At 36.1% G+C, this 19,206-nt stretch overlaps 1 protein-coding gene across 1 annotated transcript in view; it reads left to right on the forward strand.

Moving 5' to 3' along the window:
• The window catches only part of GBE1 (1,4-alpha-glucan branching enzyme 1), a 179,187-nt gene that overhangs the window by 67,378 nt on the left and 92,603 nt on the right, over positions 1-19,206 (forward strand). The window contains exons 4-7 of the mRNA XM_075170299.1: positions 5,720-5,845; positions 7,787-7,922; positions 10,361-10,451; positions 11,612-11,821. Of these exons, the coding sequence (XP_075026400.1) occupies positions 5,720-5,845; positions 7,787-7,922; positions 10,361-10,451; positions 11,612-11,821 (563 nt within the window). The remainder of the gene's footprint in view (positions 1-5,719; positions 5,846-7,786; positions 7,923-10,360; positions 10,452-11,611; positions 11,822-19,206) is intronic.

Below are 19,206 nucleotides of genomic sequence, written 5' to 3' on the forward strand. Positions count from 1 at the left end.
ATCAAGGATTTTGAGTTTTTACATATTATTGTGTGAATGTATTTGCCACTAGAGGAGGGGAAAAAGCCCAAAACTATTCAGGTGAGTTGTATCTAATGTTAATGTAGGCAAATTCTAAATGACTAACTTTGAATTTTCCAGACTGTTGTGTTAGAAATTTCCAATGGGTAAGCCAGCTTGGAAACTATGGGGAAGTAGGGAAAAAAGACTTTTTAGTACAGAGTTCTAAACAGGTTAGAACTACTTCTTCTCCACAGAAAAAAAATCATGTTGCCCATGTATTATGCAGTTTGATAGTAAAATACTACTCTATCTTATGTTTCAGACAAAGAGATGTTTAATGTAGATGGTGGCAAGTTCTGTTCATCTGTTTTTTGTCTTTGCTTTTCTGTCCTAAATTTGGGCAGTGTAAATGTAACTCTTTTGATATGTAGATTTCTTTCTTACTTAGTTTTGGCTATTTCTTAACAGTTTAAACACAGAAACTGAGGAGGATGTATTATTTTGCCTAGGAAACTTGGATTTCCTTTTTCCCCCCTGCACTTGTCCTCTTGTTGGAGTGTTTTCTGTAGTGACCAGCACTGCTTCTCCTCCCTGACAATTTTACATAACTCCTACTGGTAGGCGTTTAAAAGAGACTTAAATCACAAAGCTGAAGAAAGCCAAGGGTAAGCCATAATGCGGGTACATAACTGTAATATGAAAACGTATTAATGACAAAGGGCTGTTTAGTACATGTTATGTGTATTAATTGCCTACTGCAGAGCTTCTACGTACCATGCCTGATTGTTTATTACATATGACAACTAAGTTTAACTATGATTTTTCTAGCAAACTTATCTGTATTCTCTATTACGTTCTTAAAAGCGAGCAAGATGTATGCTCTGTTATATGTTCTTAAAAGCCAGCAGAAGAAAACTGATAATAGAATCAGAAATACAGTGACTATTTTTACCTAGCATTTTCTTTAACTAAAGCTTAAAGAATTGTAAAACAAACAGATTACTTGTGATTAGAGGCTAAACTTTTGCCAGTTTGCTTGGTCCACTTGACAAATGCATTTTATGCTGTTGTATGCATTTTTAAAGCTTTATTTAATGGGGACTGTAATGTTTATATCAAATGGTATGATGTGCGTCCTCATATATCTTAAGGAAAGAACAGGGACATACCTCTTAAAAATGAAGTAGGTAAATCCCAAGGCCAGTTTGAAGAAGCCTAATTAATGAACATCATGATTTTATATATGTTCTTTAGAGAAGATTATTGAGTTAGTTAGAAAATGTAAACTCAGCTATAAAATGTTGGTGAAGTAAGTGGTAGCTAGCTTAGGTTATGCATCATAACTTTTAAGAAATAGTTGGAATGAGTAAAAAAAAAAAACTGGAGCAAAAGTACAGTATCTGCTAAATAGACTCATAGGTACTTTGTCAAAAGAGCTCTGTCATGACTATATTCAGTATTCTTTATGCATATATAACCTGTAGCAGCAGGTGCAGAGTATACATGGCAGCTACTTTATATCTGAACACTGCAGAGAATGGACCACAACTGATAGTTGGGGTGAGTGGAGTAAGAGTTGTTTATCTGTCTTTCAGATTTACGTGTGTGCTTCATAATATTACTCCTTTTATTACAACTTTTATTTATTTGTAATTAATTGTTTCAAGAAATGCCAAAGCAAGTATGGGAATGAAAGCTGTTGGACTGTTTCCATTAGAGTTATTTCTGTCAGTCTTGGGCTGAATTGCTGTTTGTTTTGGGGTGCCATTCAACTTTTTGCAATTTTTTATGCTCATGCCTCAGCTAGGCACGATGGTGTGGGAGTTCTGTCTCAAGAAACTTTAGAAAATATTATCTGAAGTCTTTCTACTTGTAACTTATTAATCAACTTTCTACAATATCAGGAGAGAGGAATAAGAAGTTGATTGAGGATAGAGCTTGGTAATTAAGGAAAGGAAAGATTCAGTAAATGGGATTCACATAAAATTAAGAAAAGGGTTAAGCAAGCATAGGAAATGAGAATTGAAATTGTTAGGGATCACTTGATAGACATCTAAGGAAGCCATGTTGATTATGCTCTTGTAAACCAGAGAAGAACAGGATTCAACTTTACCAGCTTTAGTGTAATAATGATTCCTTTTCTGGGTTAGCTGTGTTCATCTTGACTATGCTTTCTCTGTGCACAGCTCATGATATTCAAAAATTACAGCAGCACATGAGCAAAATTGAGGTTTCTACTTTTATGGTGAGGTTCAAGCAGATACAACCATGGCTGGATATATTTGGAAAAATATTCCTTAAGAAGACCCACACTGTGAAGAAGGCAACAAATAAATTTTCTGAATACTTGTTTAAAATAAGTAAACACTTATTTTTTTAGAGATTTTCTGATGTTTGCATGGTTAAATTGTATGACTTCTATTGTTAGATAAATGTATCCTTTTCTTTAGAACATGGGAGGTTTCTTATCTCTTCGCATAATAGAACTGAAAGTTAAGTTCTAAAATAAAGATGAAAACCAAAAATTTAGATTGTGAACCTTAAAATAGAGCAGACTCTTAAGTCTGTTAAGACTGTTAGGTGTGTAAACCCAACCCTTGCAGGAAGTGGTAGATTAGCACCACCTGTTTGTGGCTCTACATTGTTACTATCATAACAAATGACAAATACATGTGTGCTTCTGCTTCTCAGAAGTTTTATTTGTAGCTATTAGAATTCTGGCTCTGACAGTTTGTAGGAACTTGTACAGGTTCCTATAAAAGTCTCTCAGTTCCTGAAAAGTCTAACCAATAAACTTGACCTGATAGGTGCTTTGAATAAAAGCAAAACTAGTACTTAAGCTAAATGACTTCTGAAAAACTGGTAAATCAAGCACACTGATGCCTCGGAAATGAGGGAAAATGTGGTCAATTTGAGTTGAGTGACTACAGAACAACAAAAGTTCTTATGGGATTTCAGAAGGACGGGATGCAGAGATATGGTTAATTAACACACGCAACATAACTGTAGAAGCGTGGGTTAAAAAAAGTGAAATAACTGGTTGCTCATTTAAATATGTTTCTAATCTCTGTTTTTCTTAAGTGTTTTTCATTGCTTAATGGACTAAATTAAAGAGTATGCATGACTGATCTTAGTATTTCATAATAAATAAACTTTTCCTTTTTTCCCCTCCAGTATCATCTTTGGATTAAACCAGTATTACATCTAATGAAATAATGTTCTGAATTTATATTAATTACCTCATATTTCTTAAAATAAAATGTGCCCACCCCTCATAAGCCTGTAGATAGTATAAATTGCACTAGAATATTAGAGAAAAAGGAATGCTAAGGTATGGTTATTATATGTAGTAATTATCTTATTTCTGTGTTGGGTAAATCGGGACAAATTAATAAAACAAGTAATAACATCATCAGAAAGTGTGATATCAGAAAGAGGAGATAATTTTTATTGTTTTAAGAGTAACTTGCAAATTGTCAATGCTATCAGCTGGGAGGATCTTCATAGTGTTGATATAATTCGCAGAAATACCCTTTTGGCCAGCTTTTGCTAGCACAGTTGACAGAAATTTTCCATGCAACTGTACAGTGTTTTCAATAACTTTCCTCAGCTTTTTCTGATTAGGTGGTTAGTCTCAATTACCCCTTGCAAAACCTGTTTTGCTTTGTCAGAGTTAAATAATATACACTGAGAGACACAGCAATCATACTTCCTTGCTTTACTCTACCAACGTGCATTAACCTAGTGTGTATACGTATTTTCATCTTACTTTCTCCTGTGGTTGAGTTAAGGTTAGAGATAATCTATCAAAATAATGAAAGACACTTGCCACAGGTGAAAAGGCAGTTCTTTGATAATTGTCTTCTTCCAGATTTCTTGTTAGGAATTGAGAGCAAAGAAAAGTCACTTTTTTTTAATAAAAAAGAAAGGAGGGGGGGAAAAAAGCTCAAACCTCCCTTTTCATTTGAGGCTTCTTATGATGTTCATGGCTCTCCTTACAAAAAAAACCCCACAACCCCAAAACCAACAACCATACCAAAAAAACAACCATCAACTTCTTAACGAAAGCGGAATGAAGAATTTCAGGACTACACTTGCTCGTACATTTCTGGGTTCTAAATTTGCAAACCTTCTGTATTATTGTTTTAATGGCAGCCAAAATACCAAGCAAAACCAGAGTGCTGTGGTGCTGTTCCTTCTGCACTGGGGAAGGGGGGAGGTGGAGTAAGGTGAGGTGAGAGAGATGGAGCAGGGTTCTTTCTGCATCTCAAGAAGAAAGGCCTGACAACAATTGGTGTCGTAGGATAACTGCTTTAATTAGACAGAATAAGAGGAGGAATACTGATAGTGAGCAAGTCGCCTTCAAATGCTGGACACCCTGCGTTAGCGTGGCATCAGACAGTGCCCTGGTAGATTTTCACATGGCATGCTGTGTGGAGCAGATCCTGTCCTTGAAGAGAAGCTCTCCCTTTTGGTCATTCAAGCTAGTATATAATTTCCTTACAAGAAAACAGCTCTACTCCTAAAGCATGTTCTCATGGGAATTTCTTGCTGCATTTTTAGATAACGGCAAAGACCACGTGGGTGGTGTAGTCGCCGGTACCAAGGCCCCTCTCTGCTGACATGGCTGAGGTTATCCTGCAGCCAAGGGACATGCGCAGCACAGCATGGACCTGTTTTCCCTACCTCCTAAACGTGCAACACTCCTCCAGTCAGCAGCACTACCTTCCTCCCCTTGATTCTCATGTCCTTTCCCAAGGGTATTTTATAAGTTACAGATTGCATTAATTACTCAATACAGCAGAGATGGCCTGTTCAAGATCACTAACTCCTCAAATACAGCATCTTCTGCAAGGTCCCAGTACAATTTTATGCTAGTAATTATTTCAGTTTTGCTTTTGTTGTGTAAAATTATAACACTCCAAAAGAGCTCCTAGGTTTGTTGGGTTTGGTCACTCTTTCTGATGAATTGAAGTTTTATGAGCTTTTTGAAAGAATTGAAAAGAATGGTCCTTTTTCATCTCTTGTTATAAAACAGAGGAAACTAAATACAGAAAGTAAAAGAGATGATAATACTTTATTTTATCATTAGAATGATGAAGGCATCCAGAGAACCTGAAAGGCAGCAGAAGAAACCCAGCAATTTATATTTTACTCTTTTCCTTCTTCTTGACCTGAAAGCTGTCCTGTGCTTCTTGTCTTGATGTGTGGTTCTGGTCTATATGATATCGGTCAGGACTCGCAGAGCATAGAAAAGAAGAGGGAATTAAGATATTAAAATTGGCTTGCTAGATTGTTTGCCAAGTAAACAAATCACAGTTCTCATCTTGATGGCATTATACTGCATGTCTATTTAAATTTATAAGAACGTGGCGGGGAAATAGCAATGACAGGGGGAATTAGGGAACGTAGCAGTAATCCGTGTGGGAAGGTTCTTTCTCCTATTACTTATGTGAAGCTTACATATATATCCTCACCTTTCAGCTCTTGCTCATGAACATCACTCCTGTGTCTGACATGCCTGCTTTGCTATCCCTTTGCAAATCATGCCTGTGAACAGGGTCATTCTTCCTTGTTTTGACTTACATTGTATATTTGTGTGTTCTTTAAATTAAATTTGTGTGTAGTGTACTATCTCATTCTCCACTATGGTTTACATAGGAGGTGTTATACGAATTACACGTGACTGCATGCATGTGTTGCGGTTATTTTATAGGTGGTGATTCGTGCTCAAAATGGCGAACTCCTCTATCGTATTTCACCTTGGGCAAGATATGTAGTCCGTGATGAAGACAAAGTGAATTACGATTGGGTACACTGGAGTCCACCACAGTCATATATAGTAAGGCTTAAATGTTATTTTCAAAAGGTGTATAAAACTGTGTATCGTGTCATCTTTATATCCCTGCTTGGAAGGGAAAAAAAAAAGAGTTGTTCCACAAAAAGAGGGTGGCGAACTAGTTAAAGTAGCTACCTGAGAAGCAAAGGGGTTTTATTCATGGCTTTGACAGAAACAAGTGACTTTAATGATGGATGTTTTTGAGCTACTTTTTCAGTCTGCTATAGAGTATCTAAAAAATAGTTACCTGTTAAAGTGGTATTTTAACCTTGGCTTCCCACATGCTAAGCAAGCTCGATAACTATTCCAGGACTAGGCGGCCCTTCCCAGTACAGAGGAGAGCAGGGAATTACCAGGTGGCAAATACAAACTTCAGTACTCCAATAGTAAGTCAATGCCGTATGAAGTCAAAAAAAGCTTTCAAAAGTAAGGTGCTCACGCTCCAGTCAAATCCTAGTTTCTTCGTATCAGAAAATCTGTTTATTGATTTTTAAAGCCCTCTTACCTCTCATGCACTGCTGTAAGGGGGGGAACTCTTTACGTGATATATGAAAAATATCTAGGAGAACATTCAGAAACTTCAGACTGTCTGAGAGATGTTATTTCATATTATTACACTTTTTGGTGTTTTCACTAAAAAATGGTATGCAGTATTCTGTATTAGAGGTGCTGCAACCTCTGTTTTGATTTAAATTTTAGCATCCTTTTCAAATTATGAAGCATCTGCTTGACAGAGAAAGGATAGCTCACATGGAAAATTTCTTTAGGGGAAAAAAAAATCATTACGTAATCTACAGTAACTTTCTTATTTAGGTGTATGGTTCTTATGAATTTAGTGACCTACTCTGTATCTGTGATGCTGTGTGACACCTAGATTCTCTATTAGAATAGGAATGGGGAGGTAATTGGAAATGCAGCGATCTGTATGACGTAGAGTGAAAATGAGGCGAGAACACTTAGAGTGCAGACAAGGCCTTACTGAGTTAAGTGCGGAAAAAAACATTAAGTCCTTTTATGAATAGGAGAAGTACCCAGTGGAAGTAAAATGCAGGGAACAAACCTCAACTCTTCACATTTGTCCCTTTGATTTCTATTCACTGTTCACGTACGTGAACGTATGTTTTTACTGGTTTTGTTCTAACTTATCAAAATTTCACTTAAATATTAAACTAAAAAATAGAATATAAAATTTTGTAACTCTTCTTTTAATTGGGAGAAGGAGAAAAAAAAAAGAAAAACTGTGGGGAAAAAACAGGTTTTAAGCAGTAGTGTTCCTAAGTTTCTTCAGACAAAACTTTTGTTTTAAAAAGTAAAATCCTGATCAAGTGTAAGCTCTTCAAGTGTAAGGAGGAGGTTTTAAGGTGAATGTCAATTGCCTCTGTATTCTTTAAATATTTTCACCCATCTAGAAATACTGTGTACTCACCTACGGAGTTGGGATTTTTTAGTATTTTTTTAATCCTAAGTAATTGGAATAGAAATGATTCTGTGCTGTGGAACTGTGTTCTTTGGGACTAAAATATTTATAAATTTTAGTTTGGAGAAGGCAGAGCAACTTCAAATACCTGCAAAAAGCAGGTATGCTTAAAAAATAAAAATCTGTCTTTCAATTGTCTCTTATTTTCAGACAAGGTTCATAGTAGTTCAGAAGAACTTTATAGTACAACGACTGCTATAAGTTTGTATACTTCAGTGTAATTTAAAAAGGGTATAAGAAAAGCGTTGAATCATGGACGTCCAGTTTCTTGTTCATGAAGAATGTTAATTTGAAATAGACATTTGCTTTAACAGTTTAGAACGCTTAATTACTTCTGAAGTGTTTGTGCTTTTAGAGGAAAAACAAAACAAACCTTAAATTGTTTTTCATCTTGTGCAAATGACGTGATTGTGACAACACTTCCAAGCTGTTGTATCCTAATGACAACTGTTTTTTTTCCCTTATAGCATAAGCATCCTTGCCCCAAGAGATTAAAAAGCCTAAGAATCTATGAATCTCATGTGGGGATTGCTTCCCCAGAAGGAAAAGTAGCTTCTTATAAAAACTTCACATACAATGTACTACCTAGAATAAAGGATCTTGGTAAGTGATGAGAGATACTTGCAGAGATAAAATTTTCATGTGGCTGTGCTCTTATTAGAAAAGATAATTATCAACTGTCTATAGGTTTTTTGTATTTTCAGATTACATGTACTATAAAAAGAGATTTGTAGGGCAGCAAAAATTATAAACAAGTGAAATCTATGGAGAAGAAACAAAGACTGAAATAGGATATGTGAATCAAAATCCATTCCACAGATTTTTAAGTAAAATGTGATTGCAAAAGCCTAGGTAAATATTGCAGGGCAGTTTGCTTTTGGCATGGTTTGCTTTCAACTTGAAAAAGCACCTGTTTTTGTGAGATAGTCTTCAGAAAATGCTGTGTTCTTAATTGGTTCTACTAATGTAAATCTTGATTCTAAGGAAAGACAAAGAAATACCTGGATAGAAAGGATTGTTCTTTCTGTTTGCCAGAATAAGCATGCTAAATTTTTTATCCCTGAACAGTTGCTATGAAGTATCAGAACATGGAAACTTTAAATGAAACTTTAAATGTGAGAAATCCTCTTTTGGAAGAAAACTTCTAGTATATTGAAGGGGATGTATGAAACGGATGGCACGATTATCTCAGGAAGCATAGCAGAACTGTTCACCTCAGTTTCTATTTGATGATTTTTTTTTTTTCCTGTGGAGTCTTTGCACTGTTTCTATGATGGACAATATTAGAACTTGCTGGCTTTTACTGCCCTGTGATGAAATCATGTTTTGTTAGAGTCAACTGTAAAATAGTCGTGACATCCGTGGCTGAGACCTCTGTGGATGGTGGCTGTGCTTATGTGTTGTTTGATTTTTTTTTTTTTTTTTTGAAAGATTTTTTATTTTTCAGAGTGCCTGAAGAAGCCATATGTTTTTCTTGTAGGTTTACTTGTTGAATCAGTATTTCACAGAATGTGGCTTTTGGCTTTCAATAAAGTTGAGCTTGCAGGTGAGATGAGGGAGTTTGTACATCTGGAGGCCCTCAACAAAAAGTAAATTTGGATTCCACATTATGTATCTGTTACTCTTCCCTTACTGCCAAAGAATTTCAGTTGTTCCAGGAGGTTAATATGTTTAACAGAATTATGAAAGCTTTCTGCTTTACCTACAGATTTTTTCTTTGAGGAGGAGAAATGTCATGAAAAGGCTGATACACCACAAAGTAAAAGCAATATCAAATTTAGGTAGGGTATACAGAAATGATAGATAATGTTTGTTCTTATTTACATTAAGTAAACACTGTGGGAATTAAGTCTTTTTTTTTAAATGTATTTTTCAGGGCTATTAGATTCGGTTTTGGACGAGCTTAAAGACATCAGTATTTAAGAATGCTAAGATATTAATAGTTTGTAGAAATATGTGCATGACAAATAGCAAAATAAATAGCAAGCAAACCAAATGAGATTAATTTGATGCTATGTTGCTGTTTATTTATAAAAATGCTGTAAATAAGAGTAAGTGCAATGAGCCTGAGTTATAAAACAGCAATGAATCTCACAAATTGCTAAGCTCATGCCAACTATCTTCTAATAATAACTCTTTTATAGCTGTGAAATTCAAAAACAAGAGCAATAAAAAAAGAAACCAGTATCTTGTCTAAACTAAAGAATGAAGTGAAGATTTTGGTTAAACTGACAAAGAGAAATGGTGGTGGTCAGTCAACTGACTGTAGATTAAACCCGAAGGTTATCTTTTGCTGATAGTCCTCACTTGCTAGCTATCTGGGACACTTACACACTGATATTAAGTTAACTGATTTAGTTAAGATGTGTGGCAAGTACTGTGGCTTCACCATGAGCATGTGGTTTTCCCTTTAGATTTCCCTCCCTTAATATTGCACTGAAATGTCTTAGGCGATACGTGAGACAGCATGTCCCCAACCCTCCTGTACTGCCTTGGTTCTTTGGTAAACTCAGAACAAAAACACGTTACTTCTGTGTCTTCTCCTTTTTGAAAGATTCTTGTAGAGGGGGAATGTAATCATTAAAGTTGGAAAAACGTGGTTTTGAAGTGGTAAAAAAAGATTCCATAGGGCATAAGGTATAGTATGTGTAAGCCAGTGACTACCCCCACACCCCCTGACTGCAAGTGTCAAAAATGAAGCGGAAGTTCAGGACATGCAGATTGGCATAGTTAATATTTTGAAGTTAAATTAAGGTTATATTTGCATATCACTTATTGCTTCTAAATCTGAGAGATTCAATACACCTAGTTATATGTAGATCACTTGACAAATTGACTGTTCCATTTCTAATGGAAGATCATGTAAGTATAAACTATTAGGCAGAATTACTTCTTGAAAGAGACTGAATCTTTAGTTGTTAATCATTAGAGTTAGAAGCAGCTACAATGAAAGAAGACTAGAATGAATATGTTACAGGTGTTGAATCCTCTTTTAACTATCCTTAAGGCAGGGGTTTGTTTTATTTCTTCTGTTTTTATAGGATATAACTGTGTCCAGCTGATGGCTATTATGGAACATGCATACTATGCCAGTTTTGGTTATCAGGTCACAAGCTTCTTTGCAGCATCAAGGTAGGTTTAAGTACTTCAGCATCTTCTCTGTTCTTTTACCTTACTCCCCATCCATTGAAATCAGTATGCCTGTATGTGTGTGTTTGCAAGTACATGTTTAATGGAAAGAGAAAGTAACGGATTCGGTATTTGCTCTGGCTTCTTCTTAAATCTGAAATCAATTTGGCATAGTGATCAGCTGTTCTGTGAAACACTTTGTATAGGATACAAACAAAAAGGTAACTTTGTAAGTAACTTCAGCTGTCATAGCATATTCCAGCTAATCCAGCTTCAGCAGTCTTTATGCATGGGTTTTGTGTTGTGGAATTCTTGACAGTAACAAACACGATGTGCAAGTCATTGTTTTATGATAAACAACCGTACACTACTTGTTCATAATAAACTTGATGAAAATCATGGTTCTGTGTTCTGTGGAACTTTTTCTCACGCTTGTAACAGACTGTACTTAGATTTGAGGCCTAGGGTGAAAATAAATGGAAAATGTATTCAGGTAATTGTTAAGAAAATTATGATAAAACTGAATGTTGTGATACTTTTTTTTTCATCTTGGTGAAGCGCAAGTGACAACCAGGCTAAATTTAGATAGACAGGAAGTTTTAACTGGCTTAATTAGTTGAAAGAAAAGTGTCGGACGCAGGAGACAAATCTTTTAAAACCAGGTTGGAAAATAGTATAGTACCTAAAACAAATAATTAAGCAGGACAGCAGTAGATGATGTATTTTGGGGACTTTCATGAACGTACATTTACTTTTGTAATCATCATGGATTACTTTATTCCAGTAATATAAATAGATTCTTGTCTCTTAGAAAGTAAAGAAGTGTTCAATATTAAATAGAAGCCTTAAGTTGTATCAGTTATCTTTTATACTGAATTTGATGTATTAACAGATTAAAAGGAAAGAATAAAACTTTGAAACTATTTCTGCAAAACATTGCATGCATGCATGATGTAATTTTTATAATTAAAAAGTTGTTTTCAATTGTCAGTTTGTAATCAATGGCTACTACTTAAGAGGCTGAAAAAATAACCTGTATACGACTGGAAACTAGGTGATGAAGAACTTCTGACTTTGATGTCGTTTTTATGAGTATCGTTCAGTATTGTCAGCTTAAGTTCAGATTGTATCACTCATAACACATGGCATTTTCATGTTGATAGCCGCTATGGAACTCCAGATGATCTGAAAGAAATGATTGACGTTGCTCACTCAATGGGCATCACTGTTCTGCTGGATGTTGTGCACAGCCATGCGTCAAAAAACTCTGAAGATGGTCTCAACAAATTTGATGGTACAGATTCTTGTTTCTTCCATTCCGGTCCTAAAGGAACTCATCAGCTCTGGGACAGCAGGCTCTTTGACTATGCAAAGTAAGTATAAAATGTCACTTGGGGGTGTTAGTGGTAATTATTTCTTACTAGTTCTATTAAAACTACACTATTCGCCAAACTGGAAAAGTCATTTGGGTTGTTCAACAGTTATGAAATGCTGAGTTAAATTCCTTTACTTTGCTAAATACTTAAAATCTAACACTGAATAATAGTATTTAAGTTTTGTTATTCTTCTGTCATCTATGGCTACATAAGTACATATTATATACCATGTGCATGTATGTATTATATATAATTATATTATGTAGTTATTACATATTATATTTTTTATTTTAAAGAAGATTAAAATATTTTTGTGTATAGATACCTATTTTTATATTTATTATATAAGAATATATTACATTTAAATATATTTTACATATTACAAAATGCATTTTCATATTATATATTATATTTGTATATAATATGTATTATATGTAATATATTACATTTATATATATAAATAAATAAAAGAATAAGAAAAGCTGGAAAAAACTTGCAAGCTCTGGAAATTTATTGTCAAACTGTCAGATTGTTGAAATGTAGCAGAAGTTTTGCCCCAGGACAACTAACTCCATTCCAAAGAGCTTCCAAAGGTCGATCAACAGTTAATATACAGAGCGCAGGGGTCATTTTCAGTAGGCAGTTTTAGGGAACCAGTTTGGGCACATTTAATTAACTAGTATAAATATAGTGTGTGTCAAACCATGTGTTAATGCCAGATGATGATTAGCATTTAATACTGTTTACTTTGTATTCTCGGAGGTATTGGGAGCGAGGGGATTTCTCGTATGCTGAATATTTCAGTGGTTTAAATGAAGAAACAGGCACAGGCAGCCAGGTTATTTCAGTCTCTTTCTCCCATTTTCCCATGTTTGTTCATACTGAACCACCCTTTCCTTGTCTTAGATTCTTCCCCTAAACATCCCACAATAAGTTTCGCACAACCCCACAATCTCCTTAAAACATTTCTTAATAAATTCTATACAGTGTCACTCATCTCTTATTCCATGATAAATTTGCTTTTTTTCCCCCTTGAGATGCATAATAATCTTGTTTGCCTTTTGTATCGATTACGAAGTTCTGTTTTAACCCTTTCAAGGTTACACTTGAGTGGTTCCTTCGGTGGCTCATCACTCAGCAACTGTAGAGTTCTGGTCTCTTGGTAATCTGTTAGTAGTTAGGTTTTGTGTGCCGCACGTTCAATTTACTGTTTCTCCCTTGTTTTTCTCTCTCACTTCCATTGAATTGCCATTCACTGGATATGCTTATGTGGCAGATGTCCTTAAACCTTGGATCAGAATTACATATGTTCAGTTAGTTGCCAAAAAAGATTTTTCTTGTATTCATAGGCTATACTCTTGAGGCCGACAGTTTTATAGCTTCTGGGGGTTGTAACTTTTAAGAAGGTCACTATTGCAGAAGCAATGTAACATAGCATAGGTCAACTGTTTAATGGAAACTCTTGCATTGTAACTCACAATTCCAATGAAACTGAGTGACCCGTGTAATAAGTGACTTACGCACTATGTTACTTAATAGAATGAGCTGCTCTTCATTTACTTTTTATTTGGGACAATTTAACTGATGAATTCAGGGGGCTTTTTTGAATTGTGATTTTAATTATTATAAAAAATGCATTTTAGTATGTCTAACAATAATATCCTGTCTGAGTTGCTTCCTATTAATCTTTAAATTCATATTCAAATAAATTCTATTTCAGATAATCTTAAAGGTTTAATATCAATACAACGGTATTTCACACGTTATTTCATTTTATGCTTATGTATAATCAAAAAGTATGTGGTACCGACTTCTCTAGTGCGAAAATAAGTTGAGTGCAATTATGGACCTTTCTCTGTTCCAAGCAGAGGCAGGTTCTTCCTATTGGGAAAGGAAGTGGTGCTGATATTGAGTGTTTTGGAAGGATTTGCAAATGAAAGAAACAGCAAGCTGCTTTTAAGGTAGCACTTGGCAATGTTAAGCATTTATTCAGAACTGAAGAACTTGCTTCACGGGTCTGTTCAGTGAGTGATACGTGCCTGTACTCACTGGGGAGGGACACCGCTGCATAATTACTTTTCATCCTATGTGATCGGAATAGATGCCAGACTGAATGCTGGAAAGGGGGAGTGGAAAGAGCTGTGATGGGGAGAGAAGAGATTAGGAAATAGCAGAGACCAGGGAAATTGAATCTATGCTCTACTGATGAGTAAAAATAATGCTGTGGATGACTGAGGGTCCCTTGTATGTCATTCCCCATCCCCTGCCCTCTAGTGAAATGCAACAACAAATTTGGGTTCCCTTTTTTAAGGGAAACCCGTCCTTCCCCTTCAAGCACAGCAAGCTGTGCAGTGAACTGTTTTTAGTCATTAAGGGCTTCTTCAGTCCTAATATCTGAAACATTAAATATTCTGTGTGCATTTATAGTCAAATTTTAAGGCTTAAAAGATATAACAATTATGTTTCTCTAAGTTGCTCAGAACGGATTAAAAAATCGTTTGGTTTTTTTTTTCTCTTTTTTGTGTGTACATGTCCCAGACAAAATTTAGGAAAGGATCAGAGCTGATGTTTTATTGAAAATGTTTGTTTGGTTTTTGGGGAGGTTTTTTGGGTTTTTTGTTTGGTTGATTTTTTGTGGGATTTTCATTTGTTTGGTTTTTTGGGGAGTTTTTGTTTGGTTGGTTTTTTGTAGGGTTTTGGGTTTTGTGGGTTGTTGGTTTTTTTTGTGGGTGTGGTTTTTTTTTCTTTCTTTCTCCATTCAGGCTTTATTGACGTGCCTGCTAATTTCCATACCAGTAAATGAGCAGCTCTAGTCTGAAAGATGGGAGTATAAAAATCTGTGAGAGAGACTCAAGTTGCTTGCAGTTGTTCAAAGTTTGCTGAAAATAAATGATACCAAACACAATCTATTGAATGGTATACCAAAAAGCTTGCTTTCTGAGACAAATCTCTTCAGCTAGTACAGCCTGTTCTCCTGTACAGTGCTTGTTCTAAATTCCTTCTGTAGTGGGAAGAATTGTTAAATCTACAGGCACTTAGACATCAAATACAAAGAATGCTCAATTTACTTTGGAATTGAGAGAAACTAATTCTCTGCCATGAAAGAGATTAAGTAACAATTGCTTTATCAGTTTAGTCTGTCTGCATTTTCTTTGAAAGTCAAGATGTAAGTAAATTTGTCTCACAGCATTTGCAAGATTATTCAGTTGTCTGGGAAGAGGACTGTGAATACTTACTGTAACAGAAGGTGGCCAAAGATCTATATCCACGCAAAAAAGGACTATAATCATGGTGTATTTAAAATACTATATTTTTAGTAATATTTACTTAAGTCTAGAGTAGCTCCAAGAAAAGCAGTAGTAAAACTGTTCAGAGGACAACCTGGATGTTGCATCTCTAGCACCATAGAGCAACTTAAGAAGATAAAAGCATGTTTTGTATTGTGAACTTGGAGACAACACTTAATGAGCAGTAGAATTGTATATTTTTTTTTAATCCATATTTGTACAAGTGTTGTACAAACAGTGAACTTTTTGATAAATTGTAAACAGCAACTTAAAATTATGCTATTCAAGGTGGTGTCACATGAGAATAAAACCTCAATTTCAGTAAAATGAGAGTTTGGAGGTAAAATAACTGGACAAATAAAAGAATATTTTCTGCTTAACTTTTTTTTCAAGAAAAGTATTATAAATTCTGCTTTAAAAAAGCAACAAAAAACTGATTCAGAAATAAACTTCCACTTTCATAATTTTGGCACATTTTTCCAGTTTTTCTAAAATCTGGAATGGGAATTTTTTTTCTTAAATGTGTTAATGTGGTGAATCTTCCTCTCCTTCATCTCCATCCCTTCTGGTTTAGGTGGCCTGTCCTCCAGCTGCCCCTCCAGAACGGTGTGGGTCACCTGAAACTTCTCTTCCGTATCCTGTGTTCCAGCCTCATTAGGGTTTCTTGGGTGCTCCCTTGCATCTAAAAGGGGATGCTGAGATGATGGCCTTTTCTGCCACCCATGTCCTTATCCATCCCCCCCACCCGCCCTCAGCTGCCAACCCAAAAACCAGAACCACAAAGCTTGAGTGAGGATTGCAGTTTATTTTAATAATACTTTTTAAAACCAAATTTTTATATACTTTGTCTTGGTTTGTGTTGAAATGCGGCTTTCCTATCCCTGAATTCATGAAAGGGAAATGCTGTAAGGTAGAAGGGATTCCACAAGCTCTGGACCTGTAGTCTAGCCGGCACTGTCTAGTTAATTTTGTGGTAAATTAAGTGCCTGTCTCTATTGTGATTCTGTTTAAGATAGCTCACTCGAAATACATGTAAACACCCTCCCATCTTAAGTAAGGATTCTGCTTGTAATTAATTTAGCGCAGGCTAAGTATAACAATTTTTCCTTCCTAAAATCATATTTGAAGATTATTCAGCTGCCAAGTTCATTAGAAGTGATGCTGTAGATGCTGGAGAACAGGTGGGATCACAACTAGAGTGGTTGATTGTGTTTTGATTTAAATTCATTTCTCCATATAGCAAATGTATCTAAAATCCTAATCAGGCAAAACAATTTAAAAAGAATTGAGAGCAAGATATTACCTAGCAAAGATAAGTTGTTGGGTTTTTTCAAGCACTACATAATTAAAATGTGTAAATGATGCTGCCTTTCTAGGCTTATTGAGATCTGAGAGTATTGTTTTGATTTTTAAGGCTCTGTATTCCTTTTCTCTCATTAGGTCTTATTAGGCTTTGTTAGATCCTACACTTTCTTAACCCAATTCTAAGGGACAATAGGTATACTGATATATTTCTGTGAGCCTTTAGGAGTAATGATGGAAGTCGGTAGAAATCACGTGATGCCCTAAGTTTTGTGTTTGGTTTGTCTTTTTTTTAATATTGTGACCCTTTTCACCTGAGCACTTAGGCAAAATTTTAAGTTCTTGCTCAATCTAGGAGAAGAATTTGGCACAACAGTCAGAGGTTGAATTACATTCTGGTTTTGATTACAAAGTCCTGCTTCTTGGAATGCAGCAGTATGATCAGCAAGAAATGATGTTAGTTACAAGGTTCTGGGGCCAGCAGACATCCCCTGGCATCTCTTTTGAGGCCCTGTTTTCAGTGCTTTTTTAAACTGGATTTTATGTGTCCATGCTTTGCTGGTCCTGTGAAGGCACCAAATCATAACCAGTGGGAATCGTTTGGACTGTCCACCTACAGGTTTTGTCTTGTTTGTATTTGTTGGTGATACTCTCTGTTTTGGGAATTAAGGCTTGTAAGTGCTGTAGAGGAAATGAAATTTACTTAACTAAGCCATGTAATGGGAGAAATCTCTTCTTTTCTTTAGTTTTTTCTTCCTCCTTCAGTTTTATGAAGTCTCAAGTGATGTCCATGCCAAATGTGCTTTGAAATGCTATACGTAGGGTTCAGAGTATAAACGCTGCGTCCCACAAGCCACAATTTACATCAGGGCAGCAGATTCTGTGCTGGTCCCCTGCTGCCTAACCAGATGTTCTCTCCAGCTCAGTCTTCTGAACTGTGGTGGAGCAGCTGATCATAGCTCAGTGTGCTACCCTTTTTTCAGTTTTTTCTTAAAGTGAGTTATAAACTACTATAGTTCAGAAACTCTCAGTGCAGCAAAAATAGGACAGCTGTCAGGTGCCAAAGCATGTGTTTTAGTTCTGGTTTAGGTGGCCTGTCCTCCAGCTGCCCCTCCAGAACGGTGTGGGTCACCTGAAACTTCTCTTCCATATCCTGTGTTCCAGCCTCATGTGGGTATCTTGGGTGCTCCCTTGCATCTAAAAGGGGATGCTGAGATGATGGCCTTTTCTGCCACCCAGTGTTTAAATCCTGCATAGACTTGATGCTGTATTTTATGGGGGAACAAAGGTCTACTGATGTCAATAGATAGTAATTTACTTCACTTTAGGATCTGACTCCTTAAAGGCATGTTGGTCTTCTAACATCTTGAGCAGCCTCTGTTAAGGTTGGTATTCAATTTTTCCTTAAACAGCTGTTCTTTACCTGAATTTTTTTTCCTTTGTGTTCTGATTGCCAACTTTCCCAATCTTTAGGTGTCACTGGTGTAATATTATTAGTAGGTGGAATGAATTGGGAAATATATCTTTCAGAGGTGTTTGGTTAGTAGGGGTGCCTGTCTGGGCTCATAATTCTCTTAACATAGCTGTTCAGAGAATTTTTTTGGGCTTAAGTGGCCTACAATTCAATGTTGAGCTCTTCTAAATATCTGTGGAAGTGAAAATTTGTTGCCTTTTGTGGGAGCATCACCATGGTTTTTAACAGTCAGTTTTCAGGAAGAAATGGATAAGCTGCAACTCCATCTCACTTGCACATTTAGCATTTTAAATTTATATAAGTTGATGCTTTATGGAGTACTATGATATTAAAGATTATGATTCCTTGCCTAATGCACTTAAGGAGAACGTTGGCACACAGCATGACTTACAAAATGCAGATAATGTGGTATGTGTGTTCTTACCGTCCATCTCAGGGTTGCTTATTCACAGGTATTTTAGAGTGCAAAGAGGGTATACTTGACTGCAAACTATTATTATTAGACAACGTGCACAAAGGTTAGGTAGGATTTAAAAACTGCTAGTGCACTCATAGCTTCCAATAAGACACCTGAAGAGTCTCCGCTGGCCAGGCAGGCATCGGTCAGGTGGGAGGGAGGAGGCTGCCGCTACTTGTAACAGACCCTCTATGGTGCTGGATTATCCTCTTCAGACTCCGTTTGATTTTCTTTTAGTTTTGCACCTTTCCATGTTCTTCCTTTTGAATCTTTGAGCCACTAACAAACCTGTCTTTGTCTGTAGCTTTACCTTTCTTACCTTGCATAGCTCTAACCTAAAGACTTTTTCACAGCTTTCTCTCAACTAAGCAATTTCCTTAGAAGTGTAAGCTATGCAGGTTTTGGGACACAGTTGATCGCCCAGCCAGGAGGGAGGGGAGAGGGAAGGGTGGGAGGAGAAAATTACTGAAGAATTAATGTATCATATACAAAAGAGTTGACTTCCTAGAGTATAGGTGTAGTCACTGAGGTGTTCTGTTCTGCAGCTTCTGAGGATTTAGTCAGGTACAGGTGATGTTCTTCCAGCTGCATTTACACAGTGGTAATGACGTCCAGTGGCAGGTCATGTTTGTCACAAAGATATATTCATTGGGGAAATATCTTGGCCATAATTCCAGCTAGATTAAAGGTAATACAGTGATAGTTGTTGATGAGCTAGATTCTCAGTCATTTGATGTTTTTTTGGTACATTGTTGATTGTAGGGGGTAATTACAGTAGGAACAGGGATATAAGTTGTGTTTCATGATGTAAAACCTTCAGCTATGCTGATTTTAATTTGTTTCCTGCCAGTCTTCCTTCACT

Source organism: Calonectris borealis, chromosome 1 (assembly GCF_964195595.1).
Source record: "Calonectris borealis chromosome 1, bCalBor7.hap1.2, whole genome shotgun sequence".
In the NCBI taxonomy this organism is placed as follows: Eukaryota; Metazoa; Chordata; class Aves; order Procellariiformes; family Procellariidae; genus Calonectris; species Calonectris borealis.